This window comes from Schistocerca nitens, chromosome 1 (genome assembly GCF_023898315.1).
Source record: "Schistocerca nitens isolate TAMUIC-IGC-003100 chromosome 1, iqSchNite1.1, whole genome shotgun sequence".
Lineage (NCBI taxonomy): Eukaryota > Metazoa > Arthropoda > Insecta > Orthoptera > Acrididae > Schistocerca > Schistocerca nitens.
This window is the reverse complement of record NC_064614.1, coordinates 134,777,131-134,798,609: the sequence shown is the minus strand read 5'-3', so window position 1 is coordinate 134,798,609 and position 21,479 is coordinate 134,777,131. Positions and strand designations below refer to the sequence as shown.

Below are 21,479 nucleotides of genomic sequence, written 5' to 3'. Positions count from 1 at the left end.
GCTCATTTTGTGAAGTGCAAAATTTTACATTCCTGAACATTTAGAGCCAGTTGCTAATCTCTGCACCACTTTGAAATGTTATCAAAATCTGACTGAATATTTATGCAGCTTCTTTCAGATGGTACTTCATTATAGATCATCATCATCATCATTTAAGACTGATTATGCCTTTCAGCATTCAGTCTGGAGCATAGCCCCCCTTATACAGTTCCTCCATGATCCCCTATTCAGTGCTAACATTGGTGCCTCTTCTGATGTTAAACCTATTACTTCAAAATCATTCTTAACCGAATCCAGGTACCTTCTCCTCGGTCTGCCCCGACTCCTCCTACCCTCTACTGCTGAATCCATGAGTCTCTTGGGTAACCTTGCTTCTTCCATGCGTGTAACATGACCCCACCATCTAAGTCTGTTCACCCTGACTGCTACATCTATAGAGTTCATTCCCAGTTTTTCTTTGATTTCCTCATTGTGGACACCCTCCTGCCATTGTTCCCATCTACTAGTACCTGCAATCATCCTAGCTACTTTCATATCCGTAACCTCAACCTTGTTGATAAGGTAACCTGAATCCACCCAGCTTTCGCTCCCATACAACAAAGTTGGTCGAAAGATTGAACGGTGCACAGATAACTTAGTCTTGGTACTGACTTCCTTCTTGCAGAAGAGAGTAGATCGTAGCTGAGCGCTCACTGCATTAGCTTTGCTACACCTCGCTTCCAGTTCTTTCACTATGTTGCCATCCTGTGAGAATATCCATCCTAAGTACTTGAAACCGTCCACCTGTTCTAACTTTGTTCCTCCTATTTGGCACTCAATCCGTTTATATTTCTTTCCCACTGACATTACTTTCGTTTTGGAGATGCTAATCTTCATGTCATAGTCCTTACATTTCTGATCTAGCTCTGAAATATTACTTTGCAAACTTTCAATCGAATCTGCCATCACAACTAAGTCATCCGCATATGCAAGACTGCTTATTTTGTGTTCATATATCTTAATCTCATCCAGCCAGTCTATTGTTTTCAACATATGATCCATAAATAATATGAACAACAGTGGAGACAGGTTGCAGCCTTGTCTTACCCCTGAAACTACTCTGAACCATGAACTCAATTTACCGTCAACTCTAACTGCTGCCTGACTATCTATGTAAAGACCTTTAATTGCTTGCAAAAGTTTGCCTCCTATTCCATAATCTTGTAGAACAGACAATAACTTCCTCCTAGGAACCCGGTCATATGCCTTTTCTAGATCTATAAAGCATAGATACAATTCCCTGTTCCACTCATAACACTTCTCCATTATTTGCCGTAAGCTAAAGATCTGGTCCTGACAACCTCTAAGAGGCCTAAACCCACACTGATTTTCATCCAATTGGTCCTCAACTAATACTCGCACTTTCCTTTCAACAATACCTGAGAAGATTTTACCCACAACGCTGATTAAAGAGATACCTCTGTAGTTGTTACAATCTTTTCTGTTTCCATGTTTAAAGATTGGTGTGATTACTGCTTTTGTCCAGTCTGATGGAACCTGTCCCGACTCCCAGGCCATTTCAATTATCCTGTGTAGCCATTTAAGACCTGACATTCCACTGTATTTGATGAGTTCCGACTTAATTTCATCCACCCCAGCCGCTTTATTGCACTGCAATCTATTGACCATTTTTTCCACTTCCTCAAATGTGATCCTATTTCCATCATCATTCCTATCCCATTCTACCTCGAAATCTGAAACATTACTCATCGCATTTTCACCTACATTGAGCAACTCTTCAAAATATTCCCTCCATCTGCCCAAGGCATCCACAGGATTCACCAGCAGTTTTCCTGACCTGTCCAAAATACTTGTCATTTCCTTCTTACCTCCCTTTCGAAGACTGCTAATTACACTCCAGAATGGTTTTCCAGCAGCTTGACCCATAGTCTCCAACCTGTTTCCAAAGTCTTCCCACGATTTCTTCTTGGATGCTGCAATTATCTGTTTGGCTTTGTTTCTTTCTTCAACATATCTTTCTCTGTCTACCTGGGTTCTGGTATGTAGCCATTTTTGATACGCCTTCTTTTTCCTTTTACAGGCTGCCTTGACTGTATCATTCCACCAAGCTGTTTGCTTCATCCTACTTTTACACACTACTGTTCCAAGACATTCTTTAGCCACTTCTAGTACTGTGTCCCTGTACCTTGTCCATTCCTTTTCCAATGACTGTAATTGACTACATTCAACTAACTGGTACCTTTCTGATAGATGACTACATCATTTTCAAACAGCTTCATTTTACTATTAATATCATCTGCAACGTTATTAATATACAACATGAACAGAAAGGGTGCCAACATTTCCCTGGGCCACACCCAAAGTTATTTTTACATCTGATGATGACTTGTCCATTCAAGATAACATGCTATGTCCTCCCTGCCAAAAAGTCCTCAATCCAATAACAAATTTAACTTGATACTCCATACGATCATACTTTTGACAATAAGAATATGTGCAGTTCTGAGTCAAATGCTTTTCAGAAATCAAGAAACACTGCATCTACCTGGTTGCCTTGATCCAGAGCTTTTAGTATGACATATGAGAAAAGTGTGAGTTGGGTTTCATGACAATGCTGGTTGGCATTGAGAAAGTCATTCTGTTCAAGGTACCTCATTATACAAACTTCCGGAAGGCTGGAGTAACTTGGGTCAGCAACTTCTGTTAATCAGTAGAACAAAAAACCAGTCCAAGTTGCAAATTCTTACTTTTATTCATTCAATGACTAGTTTCTGGCTGAGATCCATTTTCAAATCATCCTACAGGGCAGAAAACAAAATTTACACTCATGTATAATACATCTTTGGAAATGTCATTTTTGATTATGTTATGCAAGTTCGAAAAGATATGTTCTGTATCTCTGGCACATGTTTAAAAATTTGGTAATAACTCTCATCGAATGAATCAAGAGTAAGAATTTTAACTTGGACTGGTTTTTCATTCTAATGATACCTCATTATGTTTGAGCTCAGAATATGGTCTAATATTCTACAACAAATCAATGTCAAGGCTATTGGACTGTGCTTTTGTGGATCACTTCTACTACTCTTCTTGTAGATGGGTGTGACCTGTGCCTTTTTCCAAAAAGTAGGCATGGTTTTTTGTTCAAGGGATCTACAATAGATTATAGTTAGAAGAGGGGCTAACTTAGCCTCAAATTCAGTATAGAATTCAGATGAGCCATTGAAAACTGATTAAGACATTCTCCGCTCAACCTTATATAGTGCATGATAATATTGCTGCACATGCATCAAAGTCAAGGTGACAGAAGGACCCCACCACCCTGCGGCAGTGCCCTCGCTGGTGGAACTGCAAAGATCAACTGTCTTCAGCATTGCCACTCGCTGCAGGCAATACCGTCAGTGCGTTATATACGGTGGAGTGGAGAACACCTTCGTCAGTCTTCAATGGCACACCTGAAGATGACCGGAAGTTGTCCAGTTGATATATCATGGAGTGAAATTTAAAATGACCAGCTGCAATCCTGAAATATCTTCAAACATTTAATTCTCTGTGAAAATTTTAAATTTCGGCTGCGTGTTTCTCAACAACCAAACATAATCAATACTGCTGAGCAGTTGACTTTACTTTCACTCAACAAAAGTTTTGTTTCCACATTAAACTGTGCAACTCTTGACTATAAGGAAAAAGCAACTCTAAGCAGCACTTTACTTAATAGCTTAGACTCATCATGTACTTTCTACTAGGTCCATTACATATCTACTCTCTGGCAATAATTTGTATAAGTTTCTCTCAATTAATGTGTAGTTTCAAATAACCAAAGATTACTTTTAGCTTAGGTAATCCTTCTGAGATTTATCTTAAAAGTGATTCTTTATCTTCTACTCACACTCCAATCACATACAAACCACAGTTGGGAAAGGTTTCACTCTTTTGACTTTTATGACAAAGCATCAATATACTGTGATTAAAATTACTTTGTGATTGACATTTCTGTGAGTTGAGTGGTATGGGCCAGGAATCAGGTAACCACAGCTGTTTCCCTGGCTACATATGCTTGCTGTGTTGCCTGTTATGGGTATGCAAGCCGTACCAGGTGACAGAGGCTGCAGGGTTGGTAGAGCGTCAGGTCTGGCAGGCCGATAGGCTGCGAGGACGAGGGAAGCAACACCAATATGCAGTGGTTTTTGCATGTTCAGTTACACTGCTATAAAAATATCTTTATGCAAATCAGACAAAACTGTATCATCTACTGGTGTTTCAATTTTGAGCACAATAGCTAACGATAAGTTTGGCAGTACTGTTTTCGCAGTATACATGTGATGCGTTACGACAGCAAAAGGAACCTGTGACCACTGAAGGCAGTGCCACAAGTTCCTCCAAAAATCGTAACACAACACACACACAAATGTAATACTTACTAATGTAAATCCACCCGATGACGGAGGTTTAAACCTTCGAAACGCATCATGGAAATAAATAAAACGGTGACTGGTAACAGTGAACCTGGTGTTTCATTTAATGTCAGTAACAGTCACGGTAAAGCCTAACCTAAAAATGTTCGCATTTAAAAATACTGTTTGGCTCAATGTAATGTGGGGAAATGCAGGCTGTTCATTGTGTACAGTGAACAGGTGACTCAGTAACTGACACCATGCAGCAACTCATTGAAAAAAGCAGCGGACTGATTCTTCTCCACACAGATACATCAGCAGGGTTAGTGGAAAACTGCATGTTGTTGTTTAGGTCATAGGAAATCACTGATTATCATGAACAAATGAAATGAGACACATTTCAGCAGTGGTTTAAGTAATTGTTTTTCACAAACATAAGCAAACTGTCAGTAATAGTTATGGACCATGCCTTCCATCATTAGACTATCCTTGATAAGTCGCCTGCAGTAACTTGTAGAAAACAACACATTGTTGACTGATGCCAATGGAAAAACATTTCCATAGCAAACGACTGTAGAAAGAGTGAATTACTGGATCTTGTGGCTCAGAATAAACTATTTTTATGTCTATATGTTGTAGATGACCTGGCAGCCTTGGGTCAGGCTGCCACCATTTCGCAGCCACTTCAGTTCCGTTGATCTCAAATGAGCTCAAGTTAAGGGTTATGCGGAAAGGAACATCAAAAAATGTGTGCTATCAGGAGTGGAAAGATTAAAAAAGAATGTTATAAACTAGACTTTGTCATCAGATTGGTGTAATGTTGTAAGACAAACAAAGGAAGAAATAATGAAAGCATGGGAGAATTAGTGTGTAGTGCAAAATAACACTGAACAATTTATTATTTCATTAATGATGACAGTATCTGTAGTGGCAACATAGACAATAGTGAAGATATAAGTGGCTGTTCATCTGTCAGCCATTACAGCATTTTACCTAAAATTCAGTAGTGTTCACCCTTTACAGTGTTCTTTGATTAATTAGATAATTTGTATGTGACTGAATGCTCATCTTATTGCCATTATTCACTTATAACATGTGGTTACAGTATCTTATGCATCACTGTCTGTACAGCAGCAGCCACCACAACTGCCCTCCCACCTACCTACAACGATTTTGTAGCATAAGCATGACATGTTGCATATGAGCTGGCAAATCCACCCTCCACCACCTCCACTTGTCAATAACAAAGTAATTTTTATCAAACTGTAGCAAATAGCATGTTAATTGCAACACATTTCAACAGTTTTATTCTTTGCAAGTAATATGCATCTTCAAGTCCTTCGTAAATCATTTGCAGATATCTGATCATATATAACTTTCAGCGACAATAAAATACATGTCTTTACATAACTGGATATGAATATGAACTGAACTTTCTTTTTTACAATGTACGATACAGTACATCACATTTTATTCTTATATTTACTGTTTGTTAAAAAAAAAGTTATTCAGCAGGTGAAGTACAATTTTCAGTGTCTTCTCTCTTCATAGGCCTTGGCAGGCGAATGTTGTCTACATCACCAGGTACTTGTAGTACTTCCATGATGAGCGAAGACTGCCATCCACTGTGTGTTACTTGCCATGCCATACATGAGACAGAAAAAACTGCTAACACAATTTTTTATATTTTATTGTAATACCATGTATGAAATAATCATTTATTGCCATTCACTACCTTAGCATGTGCCCCAAGGAATCATTGTGGAAAATAAGTCTTACAGTTTCCATGCTGTTACATTACTATGGCCACTGCCCAACTGTGGCAAATTGCAAACTTTGTCATTGAATTGCTGATCTTGATGCACACCACAACACAAATGATCAGCAGCTGCTTCACAATGCGAGCTATTTGGAATACTCCCTTGCAGCACTAGTTTCTCTGAACCGCGCGCAAGAGGGAACTGTCTCTCCAGCATATCCTGCTCTTGCAATCCCTATGGCCTAAACCTCTGCTAACCTGTTTCTCACAGCCTCACCACACATATTCCCTTCTTTTTATGTCCACACCATTCCTCCACCCACCAAGGCATTCTCTCTCTCTCTCTCTCTCTCTCTCTCTCTCTCTCCCTCCCTCCCTCTCCCTCTCCCTCTCCCTCTCCCTCTCTCTCTCTCTCCCTCTCTCTCTCTCTCCCCCCCTCTCCCTCCCCCTCTCTCTCTCCTCCCACCCCCTCCCTCCCTCCTTCTCCTTTATCTCCCCTTTTCCATCCTTCTCCCTGTCTCCCTCCACATCCCCACCTTCCTGTCTTCCTCCCCTCCCACATATCTTATACCCTCTAACCTCTGAACTCCATTTGTCTTGTTGTGCAGCCACTGAGTCATCTGTTGAAAGACCTGCCTTACACCATCCCAGTACCTCATCCTCACCTCCTGCATCCTTCCATACCCCTTCCCACCTCTGTCTGCCGAACCACTTACTATTGATAATCAACAGTCAGTCTCACCATGGGCATGGGAGTATGCATTTGGGTGTCTGTGTAGCTCTGTGTGTGAATGTGTGTACTTCTATTTTAGAAAGGGCAGTAGCTTAAAAGCTAGTCAAGTACTGCTTCTTTTGTGTGATCCTATGTGCCACCGATCAGTCAGAGCTCTAGGTGAATGGTTGCCTTTACTTTACCTTGCATAGTAACTTTGAAGCATTTTTAACTTACAGATTGCAGAAAAATTGATTGCTGATGGTGCAGATGTCACTGCAAAGGATGACACTGGTAGGATACCTCTGCACTGGGCAGCTGAGGCTGGTAGTGTGGAGGTACTGGAGTTGCTGCTTCAGAAAGCAGACCAGCAGACACCAAGAGGCATCGATGTGCGGGACAATGATGGGTGCACACCACTGCTACTGGCTGTCAGAAGTGAGCCTGCTGTAAAGCTACTTCTGTCTGAAGGTGCCAGTGTCAGTATAAGGAACCACAGCGGGAGAACAGCACTGCAAGCAGCCATCAATTGCCAGAATTATCAAGTAAATTTCTCTTTATTAAGTTTTCACTTTGTCAGAAGCCTAGTTTTATGATTTATACTGGTCAACATCTACTTCATGTCCTTCCTTTGAAATTCAGAAGAGGCAATGAGCAACAGTCAGTTCAATCTATGTACTTGTATCTACAATAGTTAATTTTTAATTACAAACTTTGCAAATTACTATTTTTCATATGTTTACATAATTTGTTCTCTCACTGGGAACTACAACCAAAGGTTGAATTATTCATAAAACAAAGATTGTTCCAAAAATTAATTAAGTAATTTTCTTTACTTAAATTACTGTCATTGTTTGATGTACTTTGCTCAGTATCCAGAAGTAATCTTCTGCTTGCATGAGGATATTCAGGTTTTAGCTTAAAATAGGAATGTTGAAATTATTCATTGCAGACAGTTTATATTACATACACAATATTTAATTTCAATCATTCTTGCCTCACACACACACACACACACACACACACACACACACCACACTCAAACTCAAACTCACACAGTATAGTACAGTACAATCACTTACTGCCAAAATATGTCTTCCACTATTAACTGAGAATTACAAAGATGGTGTATACATCAAAGATAATATTTTACATAATAACTAACTTATTTACTGACAATATTTTCTTTGAAATTGATTTGAAATATTATAATTCAAATTTTTATTCTCAGTGACTTCAAAAGGAGTTTATTTTAAGTAATTGGATAGATAAAAAATCTACTCCCAATTGTTTTGGATAGTATTAATCACCAAGTAGCAGCCTAATAAATGAGTTAGCTTGACCATGTCCCAAGTTTGAGGAGCTGTTCGGCTAATATTCCTATGGGAGATGTTTCGTATCAATGTTTTGGCTGCTGAATAAATAAATGAATTAACATAATCGATAAGGTTCTGTTGCAGTAATGATTACTACAGTGTTCTGCTGTAATTAAGTGCTATATTCCTGATTTTGCACTGAAAGTGAGGCAGTTACTCCCCTCACCTTACAGTTTAATAATGGCTATATTCATCAGAGGTTGCTCTTTGCTATCTTCACTTACTATAGCAATAATTAGCTCAAACACACCACAATCCTCACTGCAGTCCAATTGTAGGTGGAAGGTGCAATTGACATACTTAATAAAACACTTCAAAATACAGTGAAACACCGCTTTTACACTTTTCAAGGGACTTAAAAAAATTGTGTAAAATGTGGAAAATAATGTTTTAAGCTGTAAAAGTTATGTTTAGGGTACCCTCTTGCATTTTTGCATTTTATGTACAATATATGTACATAATAGGCATCAAATTACTTCTCAGGGACTCGTTTATTATCTAATAAAGATTTATTATCTAATAAAACTGTTGATGTAATTGGAAGTGATAACTGTCTGGGAAGTGGAATTGTTTGACTCAGTTTAATACGTCATAATCGATATTTCTGGAAAGCCTGCAGCTGTCGTTCATTATTTAAGTAATGAAACACTGTACCAGTTATGTATTTTTTCATGCTTAGCATGACATGTTTTGAGAATTTTTTCTTGTTGTTAAGAGCAAATATGTACATAAGTATTTTGTGTGGTGTTTGCATATGTGTTTTTGTGCATCTCTTACATTGTAGTTGTTTCTTTTAAATTATCAGGTACTGTGCCTCCCCAGTTATGTAGAAAACCACACACATTTTGTGTAACATCACAAAAAATACGTATATAAATACTGCACTTCACAATGAGAATAAATTCTTGAAACATATTTTGCTTGGCATGGGGAGGGGGAGGGGATGTAATTTTTGCTGTATTTAAATAAAAACCATTTGATCAACGCAAAGTGAGTGATGGTCTCAACTAGCACTACCAGTGGCCAAATGACGAAAAATGCTAAATATGGTTTGACAAAGGTGTTACGATGATCACTACAATCACGAAATTGCATGTGCACAGTAGAGACAGTTGGGAAATGGTTGTGACTGGTCATGATATCTTTTATTTGAACGAACTTAGTTACGCCCATCAGCCACCATGCCAAGTAGAGCTGGGCAGCGGCAGGAGATACGGCATGAATTGTTCCAAGTTTTATGTTTACAAGCAAATACACTGAATAGAGCCCCTTATGTCAAGAAACTTAACCACATTATGTTTGTAAACACTACTCGGCGGCCAACATCATGCCAGCATAATTTTCTGTCAGTTTTTTCTCCACAACAATTTTATGTAATGCATAAATCTTGGGAAAATTATAAGTATATTAATGCAAAATCAGGTGTGAATTAACATTGTGGACAGAGGAAATTTGACTTCACAGGTTTTACTTTCATAAATGCCAGATCCCCTCACTGAATTAGTTATGGCCAGTTCGTGGCTTAATACATAATTAAGTCTCATTTACCAGGTATGCACGTACTGCAGCTTCTAGTTATACGTATTGTCACTGTGCAGTATAACCTAACAAGCCAACAAACAGTCTAACTCAAATGAACAATATGTGTGGCACATTAATATAAAGTTAATCAGTAATCATTGTTAATTGTCCTCCAACACTGTCCTTCTTCTTGTTCATGACAACACATCATTACACCATTACATTATTATTGCCCCAGTACATCTGTATATGTTATTCACAGTCTGGATTCATATTAAGATAAAAACATCATTGCATAAGTATATTGTAGCAGTTTTGACTGACATGGGCTTCACACTCAAAATCTCAGTACAGATTGGCTTAAAAATGGCTTCAGGCCCAGTGCTTATATAGCTTTGCAAAAATGGCTACTAAAGTTTCACATTGTTAAATACAGTAATTTCAAAAGATTGTTTACAATTAGAATTTTACATCTGAATGGTGCAGAAAAATTGGTCTTGGTCTGAACTTTAGGTTACAATAAGAGTTTTGATTGGAATAAGATGAAAAATGCAAAAATATCTAAATAAACAATGCTGTACATAAATGTGTTAGTTTCTTGGAAACTAATAAAGCGCTGATGTTCCTACCATGTTCTGGAAATTAGCTACATGAATACCTTAAAGATTTCTATAGGTTATTTTCCTAACTTCATCAGTAATGTAGTTATTACATCCATTTATATGTCAACAATGGGACTGGAATAGTAAATAATTACTGTTAGTTAATTGAACCGAGCTTTAGCAAAACCAGTTACTTGAAATTGTTCAAATTAAGTAGGAAATTATTCTGACTAATGTAATTTAGTAAAGTTTGGCCTAGTCTTATACTTATATTACAGAATGACAGTTTTATCTTATGGCACATCTCTCACTAACACTGATAGTAATTAAAGGGAAAAAAATAATTTAAGGATGCAAATAATAAAACAAAATGGGAACGGGTCCAAGCTTGCTTTGTTACACTGTGTGAGACAAAACAACATTTATCTTTATCTAAGGGGCTATGGACTCCTTAAGGGCAACAGGAGAACACACATACAAAAGTGTACTATAGTTTGCAAGCTTTTGGAGCCAATGGCTCCTTCTTCAGGCAGAAGGGTTGAAGGGGAAGGAAGAGAGGTGAAAAAGAGGACTGATGAGCTGTAGGTAAAGAGGTAGAGTTTGGAAAAGTCACCCAGAACCCCAAATCAGGGGAGACTTTGTGGACAGGATGAGAAAGAAGGACTGATTGTTGCAGACTGATCCAGAAAATATTTGAAAACCTGAGAGCTTAAAGCTGGAAGATAGAATAATATGCAAGACAGAGATTACTACTAAAACATTGTGCATGAGTTAATAAAAGTGGGAAGCTGAGTACATTGAAAGTGATAGAGGTGGCAAGAGAGGGGGTGGCAGTGAAAATAGACAGAACAGAAAATGAAAGATGTAAAAAACTAAAAAGCAGTGAAGAAAGGAATATTTACTGTGAGGAAATGCTGAGAGCAAAGAAATTAAGGCCAGCCAGGTGGCGAAAACTGAGGATATGTTGTAATGCCAGTTCCCATTTGCAGAGTTCCGAGAATCTGGTGTCTGGGGGAAGAATCCAGATGGCAAGTCTGGTGAAACAGGCCCTGAGGTCATGACTGTCATGTTGTAGATCATGGTCAGCAACAGGGTGTTAGGTGTTGTCTGAGTACACCCTCTGCCTATGCCCATTCGTCCTAACTGATAACTTGGTGGTAGTCATACCAATGTAAAGGTCTGAACAGTGTGTACATAACAGCTGGTATATGACGTGGGTTGTTTCACAGGCAGCTCTTCCTTTGATAGCATATGTTTTGCCAGTTGCAGGGCTGGTATAGGTGGTGGGTGCATAGGGCAATTCTTGCAGTGGGGATGGTCACAGGGTATGAGCCAAAGTGTAGGGAGATTGGTGCAGAAGGAGCATAGGGTCTGACAAGGATGTTGTGGAGATTGGGAGGGCAACAAAAACTATTCTTGGTGTGGTGGGCAAAATCTTGTAGAGGATGGACCTCATTTCAGGGCGTGATTTTATGAAATTGTAACCTTGTTGAACTAGCTGATTAATACATTTAAGACCAGGATAGCACTGAGTGACAAATAGTGTACACCAAAATTGTTTTTTTCATGATTGGGTGTGATGGCCCAGGAAACCTGCTTTTAAACTAGGCAGGTGGGTCAATTATGTTATGTGAAGGCTGAGGTGAGAATGGTGGTCTATTGCTGTAAAGACTGCATTGAACAAATTTATTTGCCTCAAATTCCAAGGCTGTATGGGAGGGAATGTTTGACATGGAAAGGATGGCAACTGCCAGGATGTAAGTACTGTAGTTTGTTAGTAGGTTTAATGTGAGTAGAAGTGTGTGTCGACCATCAGTGAGGATGAGATAAGATCAAGGAAAGTGGCATGAGATTCAGACTAGGACCATTGGCAGGAGAACTTCTGCGAAGTTTGGGAGGTAGGAGATGAGGTACTTGCAGAAGTAAAGCTGTGAGGATGGGGTGTGAGTCATATTTTAACAGCTCAGTTGGTAGAGCACTTGTCCGCGAAAGCCAGAAGGCCCTGTGTGTGTGTCTCAGTCTGGTACACAGTTTTTACCTGCTGGGAAGTTTGTAATCAGTGCACACTCTGCTGCAGTGTGCAAAATTCATTCTGGTATACTAAATAGTTAAATTTTGAAATGAATACAATGTAAAGTAAGAAATCAAGTGCCTTGAAAAATAAATACTCAAGTATTGAATACTCCGGTTAATGAAAAAGGAGGACCTGACCAGTTCTATTACAACAGCCACAAAAGAAGGAAAATAGCTTAGCTTTCAGACAAACGTCATCTTCAGAATCATCACACACATATGCAAGTGCACATGTGCACACGCGCACGCAAGCACGCACGCACACACATGCATGCACCGGCAACTGTTTTTTTTTTTTTTTTTCCAAATGCTGCCACCTGAGTGAGGCAAGTAATAATCTTCACAATGATGGAAAGTGGGTATAGGGGAGAGATGTGGTAGTAAGAGGAAGGAATGGGACAGGAGAAGATTGTGTAAAATCATGCTGGCATAGAATATGTAGATGTCAACATAGGGAGGTTAGGGTACTGCTAGGAGGAACATTGAGAAAAAATGAAAGAGACCAATGATAAGGTAGAGAATCTAAAGTAGGAAGTAATGAAAGTTTACAGTGAGTGAGCCAGGGTGCATAAGGAAAGCATGAGGTGGGATGAGAGGCTAGTATGAGTATATGAGATTGGGTTGAGGAGGTAACAGGAGTGGCAGGGAGGCAGATGATGACAGGGACTAGTGGAGATTGAAACAATATGTATTGTCAGTTTCATAATCCCACCATCCACTAGCAGTGAGATGCACTCCGACTGGGGCAGTGAAGATGTTACATGCATGGCCCTTATTTCTGAAAATGGACAAAATTCTTTCTCAAAGTTAACAAATTTGCACATTCAATTTTGATACAAACAACTCTTGTTGTCTCCTCATGTTGCCATCTGCACAGCATAATTTGGTCATCTTCAATGGCTGGCTCGCAAACTATGTCATTTGGAAATCCAGTCCCCTCCATCCTTCCCCCTTCCTCCTCCCCTCCTCCCCCCCTCCTTCCCCCCCCCTCTCTCTCTCTCTCTCTCTCTCTCTCTCAAAAAATAAGTGTTTCTGACTTGCACAGTGCATTAGTGGTCTTAGCTCTAATAATGGTCGGGAAATGGAAGGGGTATTGTATGAAATGGGAAGAGTGGGTTGCTAGGTGTACAGGGGCAAGTTAGAGGGCTACTAAGAGAAATGTAGAATGAGGAGAAGAGTGTACTTGGGGAAAGTGGAAGATCCAGAGTAGTGAAAAGGGAATATGGGTTAATAATGGTTGCAACAGAGTGACCCAGAGTGGAGTTAAAAGTAAGATAAGAGTGAGAGGTTAGAGTAGTATAAGGAGGATGGAATGATGTGGGAAGAGCAATGGAAGGTATGAAGAGCATAGGTACTAGCAGGAACTGGGGCTAAGTGTAAGTTGCACAGGGAGTAGTTCAGCCATGCAAAATTTGGAAAAACTGATATTTATGTGTGGCATGGGGAATGGATCCAAACATGCATTACATTAAGGAATTATATCTATCAGAACTCACAGTAGAGAATTATTTATTAAACTTCGTATTATGACCTTGCCATGTACATACATATTTCAATGTCTCTTGTACATTAAAAAGAAGTTGTCTAGTTTTGATCTGAATTCTGATGTACATAGTTATAACACACGACACTGTAATGATGTAAACAGCTTCAAACACACATCTGTAAAGCTATATAATAAACTACCAGAGTCAGTTAAGAGTTTGGAGCTGAAAAAATTTAAGATATTTGTAAGAACTTTATTAATTCAAAATTGGTTTTATACAATGGAAGATACAATGGAGCATAATTTCTAACACAGATTAATTATTTGTGTATTTATTGTCATTGTTGTTTGTACATTTATTGACGTTGCTTATACAAGCTTTACATCCCTGTAAATGTTTTGTTTTTGGGCAATAAAAATCAATCAATCAATCAATCAATGTCTAACTCAGCCATCCCCTGTGCAACTGAAATAATTTAATTCTGCACAGCAGAGTAGTTTGAACTAAATTCTTGAAGTCCCTTTTTATTTAAATAATTGAACCTATTTCCAAGACTCATTGCAGCCCTGTGCTGCACTAAATGATGTTCGTGATTAAGTGTGGATGTGCTGAATCAAATAAGGCAATGAATGTGTTACTCCTTTTAGACTGTTTAATTATTTTGCACAAGATTGATTTCTGTGGTCTGAATTGCCATTCAGCAATTAAGTTCTCTGTTGTGAGCTGAAGCCATAATAATTAATAGTCATTAGTAAAAAGTAAGCTGAATTAAGTACTGACAGATTTTATATTCAATGAAATTATAAAACCTTCAGAGTTGTACAGAAGTTTATTTATATTTAAGTGGTGACCAGTTTTGGATCTTACCCCTTTATCAACCCATACACCTAACCGCTACCATGTACACTGGCCACATAGTTTCTGAGAATGGCTAAGTGCAAGTTACTATTTACATATGACAGTCCAGTGCTGTGTACAGCAAAACAGTCATGTAGCACTGAAATACCATATGCAAATAGTATCTTGCACTTAGCCACTCTCACAAACAATGTGGCCTGCATGTGGATATTATGGCAGCATTTATGTGGATGGCTTGATAATGGACTAAGGTGCAAAAAAGGTCAGCACTTAAATAAAAACAAACTTCTGTTCAACTTTGATGATTTCATAATTTCATTGAAACATAGTAAGTTGCTGCCCATTGCCATCCAGCATGCTGGAAGTGAGTAAATTTTTTATATCTCAATAAATAAAAATAAATACATTTTTATTTTTAAATGTGTTATTAAAATCTATTGGTGAAGGAATGGTTTGAGAATTGATTTAGTGTTTATATTATGGGGTTTAAAAGTTAACTGATGCAATTCCGTATCTCATTACATCTAGCTGCTTGATCCTGAACTTTGATTTATTCAAGTGTGAAGTCTGGATGTAACACAGTTCAAGCCTACATTTAGTCAAGTTAAAGTGCAAGCTTTTGCATTTTACTGTGTTAAAGACCTCTTAAAAGTACCACATGCTGCAAAACTATCCACCTGGTCTGAATGGACACTGCCAAAGTGTGACCAAAGGTGAAATAGACCACCCAGTTGTAGAATTTGTTGCACAACATAGTTTGGTTGTTTTTGATGGCTGTTTCATAAACAGTGTAATTTGGATCCCACCTTCCTAAACATCAGTTTTTGTGAATTTCATGGGTGGGATGTCTCCCTAAAATGTATCCTTTGTCCAACTTTAGTGTCATTTCCACACTATAAAATGTGGAATTCTCTCAGTACCAGATGGGGCTGGTTCATGCCAAGTCCAGAGTCAGTAAGGCTGATGGTGGCAAGCATGCAACTATTAGTAATGAGAACCCGGTATTTGCCTTAGTACAAAGCCAAGTACTGTGTTTCCACCACATGCATGCAATTCAAACAGAGATCTTTACACAAGTCCATTTCCCAGCAAGGTTCACATTAATAAGCAAATTTCAATTGAGTAAGGCTTCGGGTACCATTACAGTGGATCAGTCTGCTGCTGTGCCATCACTTATTTACTGTAGCAAAACAGTAGCTCCAGAAGTGATATGTACTTACCAGGACCAATTTGCTTATGCCAAGTCTCAAACATGTTTGAGACTAGTAAAGCTCTTTGGAACCATATAGTTTCGTTTGATTAAAGCACCTGTGCCTGTATTTCAGATAGGATCTACCATTTCGTTCAATCCTGAGATGCTTTTCCAATACAGTTGGAGAGCTTAGAGGGAATACCAAGTGGGCTGAGGCATGAATGGGAATTTGGATTAAGGAGGGAGGGGTGCTAGGATAGTCTGTGCAGTTGTGCAAAGCCAGTGTGCCAGGGTGGTGTATTGTTTAGTGCATCTGCCTAGTGAATGGGAGTCCCAGGTTCGAATCCCAACTGTGGTACAAATTTGTATTTGTTGTACATATGTACATCATATAATTATGTCTCATGATGTAAGAATCTTGTCTGATACATTTGTCTGCTGGCATTTGGTTTCACGAGTTTGTCGAAATCAGAATGGGCAGCAATAATTTTAACTGGAACAGTGATTACATCCCAATTAAAATATGAAAGAGGGTAATTGATGCTGAGAGGCCAATCACAGGCTGAATTGTTGTGTATTAAAGGACATCACAGTAGCAGCCACGACAGTCAGTTGCTTCTGACAATAAGGGTGGGGGATGTCAAGACCTTCTTACTAATGCAACAAAAACATTTTATATAAGGATCCCATAAAGGAAAACTTCACCACCTTACAAATGACATAAGCTCAAATTCTAATGTTAACTTTGTTTTCTTGCAGGTAATTAAACTGCTGTTGGATGCTGGGTCAGATTTATCAGGAACTGAGAAAGAGTCTCGGGTTAGAATAGCTCATTTGGCTGTAGAAGCAGAAGACTTTCAGGTTAGTCATAGAATGTTATTACACAATCACATGCAATGTTACAGTTTTACAGCAATGTCACTCACATTTGGAGCAGTTTCTTATGGACTGGTCGTACTCACTAGTACAGCACAATAAAAATATGGCATCTAATTATTTTTATGTTGTTGCTGCTGTGCCATCACTTATTTACTGTAGCAAACCAGTAGCTCCAGAAGTGATATGTACTTACCAGGACCAAATGTCTGCTTGTGTCTGTATATGTGCGGATGGATATGTGTGTGTGTGTGCGAGTTTATACCTGTCTTTTTTTCCCCCTAAGGTAAGTCTTTCCACTCCCGGGATTGGAATGACTTCTTACCCTCTCCCTTAAAACCCACATCCTTTTGTCTTTCCCTCTCCTTCCCTCTTTCCTGATGAAGCAACCATTGGTTGTGAAAGCTTGAATTTAGTGTGTGTGTTTGTGTTTGTTTGTGTGTCTATCAACATGCCAACGCTTTCGTTTGGTAAGTTACATCATCTTTGTTTTTAGATATATTTTTCCCACGTGGAATATTTCCCTCTATTATTTTTATGTGGTTATTTTGATGTCCTTATGCCTTTATGTCCTTTCATGAGACATAGTTACTAACAGATTGGGACAGTGCAAGTTTTGTGGTCAGTAAGTTCCCAGGTTTTCTTCCTGCAACAACATGACCCACAGAATGTGTCTAGCTTATACACTTCTACAGTGGTTCACAAAAGGGTACAATTATCTTGATCAAATGGTTACAGGTGGTGACACATGGTTTCCATATGTGAATGTTGAGAAAAAAAGAGGGTTCACATCAGCACACTAGAGCTTTTGAAATATCACCAGGCTACTACTTGTTCCTTTCCTTTTTAAAATTGCATTACTGTCATAAGAAAGGCATATTGATAATGCAGTTTATGGGCTGGGATGCAGCAGTCAGTTCATCAGTGCACAGAAAAATATTTAAAAGGCTGTGAAGAGAAATCCAGAACAAATGAAATGGAATGTACAGCTCTACCATGCTTCAAGAACTATCAAGTTTTAACTGAAATTTGTTTGACCATCCTGTGTATACCATTGATCTGACTCTCAGTCATTATCATAGTACCTTATCTCTCTTGCAGCATGACAAAGCAGTTATTTTCATATAATTTCAGAAGTCATAAGGTGCTCCAAGACACCATTTACCATCAGAAGGCCACAAATACACCTGAGATATGATATTGAAATCACAATTTTAGACCATTTAAAAGTAGATCTACAATTAGCCCTACAGAAAGATATAGCTAAGAAAGTACAGTGTGAGAAGTAATTAAGCAGTTACAGTAGCAACAACAACAACTGTTACTACAATAACTGTTACTACTACTACTACTGCAATACAGCAAGAACAACAAATTTCTAGAAAACTTAAAACTAGGATTGAAGGCAGTAATATGGCTCTGACTAAAGGCACATAAAGGAGGGATTGTAGTGCTGTTAAATTAAGCAGATTATAGAAACGAAGTGGAATAATTTTTCCAGTCAGTTCAGCTACTAAATCTACAAAAGGATCCAACCGCTGAATACAATGTACATTCTAAGCAGTTAGTAAACAAGTACTCCAGTTTATTCTGTATATTTAGGTAACAGTATTCTTCAGATGAGCTGTATGGCTCTCCCAAAGTCCACAAACCAGACACGGCAATCCAGCAAGTGGTGTCTGCAGTACAGATATCAGTGCGCAATATTACAGGAGAATGAATGTCATCATGAAGAAAAAACTGAACTTCAAAGGGAAATATAACAGTAACAGTTTAGATTTTGTAAACAAGCTAACACATGTTAAGATTACAGCAAGTGCTAAATTATACTTTTTTATACAAACAGCCCGTGTCATGAATTTCTGTGAAAGACTATGTAGATATTATGTCACAGGCATTGTATTTGCATAACAGTAATCCACAAGAACAGCTGAACATAGTTAGTACAGCAAAATGTTGCTTACATCAAAATTATTTTTGGTTTCAATGGAAATCCTAAAAATAAGCAGAGCGTTTAGCAGAAATATTACATTACATTAGTACTTGTTCCGTAGATCATGAATATGACATTTTGTAATGACGTGGAACATGTCATTTTAACATAAGGTTTCTTTACATGATATAATCCTTTTCTTGATTCATTTTTTTATAGTTACTACTTCATATCTAAAAATTCATCTGTTGTGTAGGAGGAGTTGTCATTCAGAAATTCTTTTAATGTGTTTTTAAATGCTGGTTGTATATCTGACAAAACTTTTAATGCTATTTGGTAAATGACCAAAGATTTTTGTGGCAGTACGATTCACCCCTTTCTGTGCCAAAGCTAGATTTCACCCAAAAATGTGAAGATCATCCTTTCCACCAGTGTTGTAGTTATTCACTTTTCGAGTGAGATGGGTTATTTCATAAGTGAATATATGTATTGTGAAGGTACTGTGAATGTCCCAAGTTCCTTAAATAAATGTCTGCAAGTCAATCTTGGGTGGGTTCCAGCAATTATTCTGATTACACGCTTTTGTGCAATGAGTATTTTTTCTCTTAATGATGAATTGCCCCAAAATATGATTTCATATGAAAGCAGTGAATGAGCAAAGACATAGTAGGCTAATTTACTGACATATTTATCACCAAATACCAATAACCCTAATAGCATAAGTAGCTGAGCCTAACCATTTCAGCAGATCATTGATGTGTTTCTTCCAATTCAGTTTCTCATCAATGCACACACCCAGAAATTTTGATTTTTCTGCCTTAGCAGCAGACTTCTGTTCATAGTCTATGTTTATCAATGGTGTTATGCCATTTACTGTACAGAATTGTATAAACTGTGCTTTCTCAAAATTTAGCGAGAATCCATTTGCAAAGAACTTCTTAATAATTTTCTGAAAGAGATTATTTACAGTTTCCTGAGCTGTTTCTTGTTTATAGGTTGTGATTACTATACTTGCATCCTCAGCAAAAAGAACTAACTTTGCTTCTTCCTGATTCTAAAGTGGCAAGTCATTAACATATATTAAGAACAATAAGGGACCCAAGACTGAACCCTGTGGGACACCATTCTTGATTATCCCCAGAGGACTCCGCTGATCTTTACTGACTATCCGTACTGTTAATTTCAACCTTCTGCATTCTTCCAGTTAAATATAAATTAAACCATTTGTGCACTGTCCCTCTCATACCACAATACTTAAGCTTATCTAGAAGAATTTCGTGATTCACACAATCAAAAGCCTTTGAGAGATCACAAAATATCCCAATGGGTGATGTTCAGTTATTCAAAGCATTTAATACTTGGTTAGTGAAAGCATATATAGCATTTTCTCTTGAAAACCTTTCTGAAAACCAAACTGACATTTTATTAGTACTTCATTTTTACAAATATGTGAAGCCACTCTTGAATACAATACTTTTCCAAGAATTTTGGATAACGCTGTCAGAATTGAGATTGGGTGGTAGTTGTTAGCATCAGACCTATCCCCTTTTTTAAGCAATGGTTTAACAATAACATATTTCAGTGTGTCTGGAAAAATGCCCTGTTTCAGTGAGATATTACATATGTGGCTGGGAATCATACTCTTCTGTTGGGAACAGGCTTTTAGAATTCTGTTGGAAATGCTATCAATTCCATGTGAGCTTTTACTTTTGTGTGAATTTATTATTTTCCTTATTTCAATAGGAGAGGTGGGTTGAATATCAGTTTTATCAAAATCTATTCAATTTTATCAATAGCTATTGCCTCTTCCACATACAGTGTTGTATTTTCTAATGAACAGCTGGATTGTATTTTCTACCAACACTTAAAAATAATTATTAAAAGTATTTTCTACTTCAAACTTTTTGTTGAAAGACTTTTCATTCAGTTTGATACAAATATAGTCTTCCTGTGCTCTCGGTTGCCCTGCTTCCCTGTTAACAATGTTCCAGATTGTTTTAATTTTATTATCAGAGGTGCTAATCTCAGACATAATGCCCATATTCTGGAATTTTTGATAACTTTTCTTAATACAGTGCAGTAGTTTTTATAATGTGCGTGTATTTCTGGATCATTACTCCTTCTAGCTATAAGACACATTTACAATATATTTTTATGGCTTTAGTATGCCATGGCTTTTTAGATGGTTTCTTACAATTATACTTAACTGTTTCCTTAGGGAAACTTGTTTTCAGATATATTCTCAAAGGTACCATGAAATAGATTAAAATTTAAATTAGCATCAGGTTTCCTGTGCACCTCATCCCAGTGTAACTTTTGCAAGCTTTCCCTAGAATTCGAAATTGTTAAAGCGTCATTTGAACACACTGTTTTGGAGGACTGTTTTGTTTTACTGTATGGAGCTACATCATATGCTGTAACTAGCTGTTGCATCATGATCAGAAAGACCATTCTTAGCAGAAAAAGTTTTTATTTGATTAAATTTGTCTTTCAGTGTGCTACTTTCCTGTATTACCGGAATAGGAAAATCAATAAGCGATGTCAAATTGAACAAACCAAGGTATACTTCAAGGTCATGCTTTCTATCAGACTCTTTCAGAATATCTACATTGAAATACCCACAAACAATAATTTGTTTAGATTTGTCTGACAGACGGCACAACCAAGAATCCAAATTTTTCAGAAATAGCTGAAAA

General features: G+C 37.9%; 1 protein-coding gene across 2 annotated transcripts in view; it reads left to right on the top strand.

The window, feature by feature from the left end:
* Window positions 1-21,479, top strand: part of LOC126243098 (serine/threonine-protein phosphatase 6 regulatory ankyrin repeat subunit B-like) — a 280,149-nt gene that overhangs the window by 220,819 nt on the left and 37,851 nt on the right. For both annotated transcript variants that reach the window (XM_049948139.1, XM_049948138.1), the window contains exons 14-15: window positions 7,105-7,410; window positions 16,734-16,835. In XM_049948139.1, coding sequence (XP_049804096.1) covers window positions 7,105-7,410; window positions 16,734-16,835 — 408 coding nt within the window. The remainder of the gene's footprint in view (window positions 1-7,104; window positions 7,411-16,733; window positions 16,836-21,479) is intronic.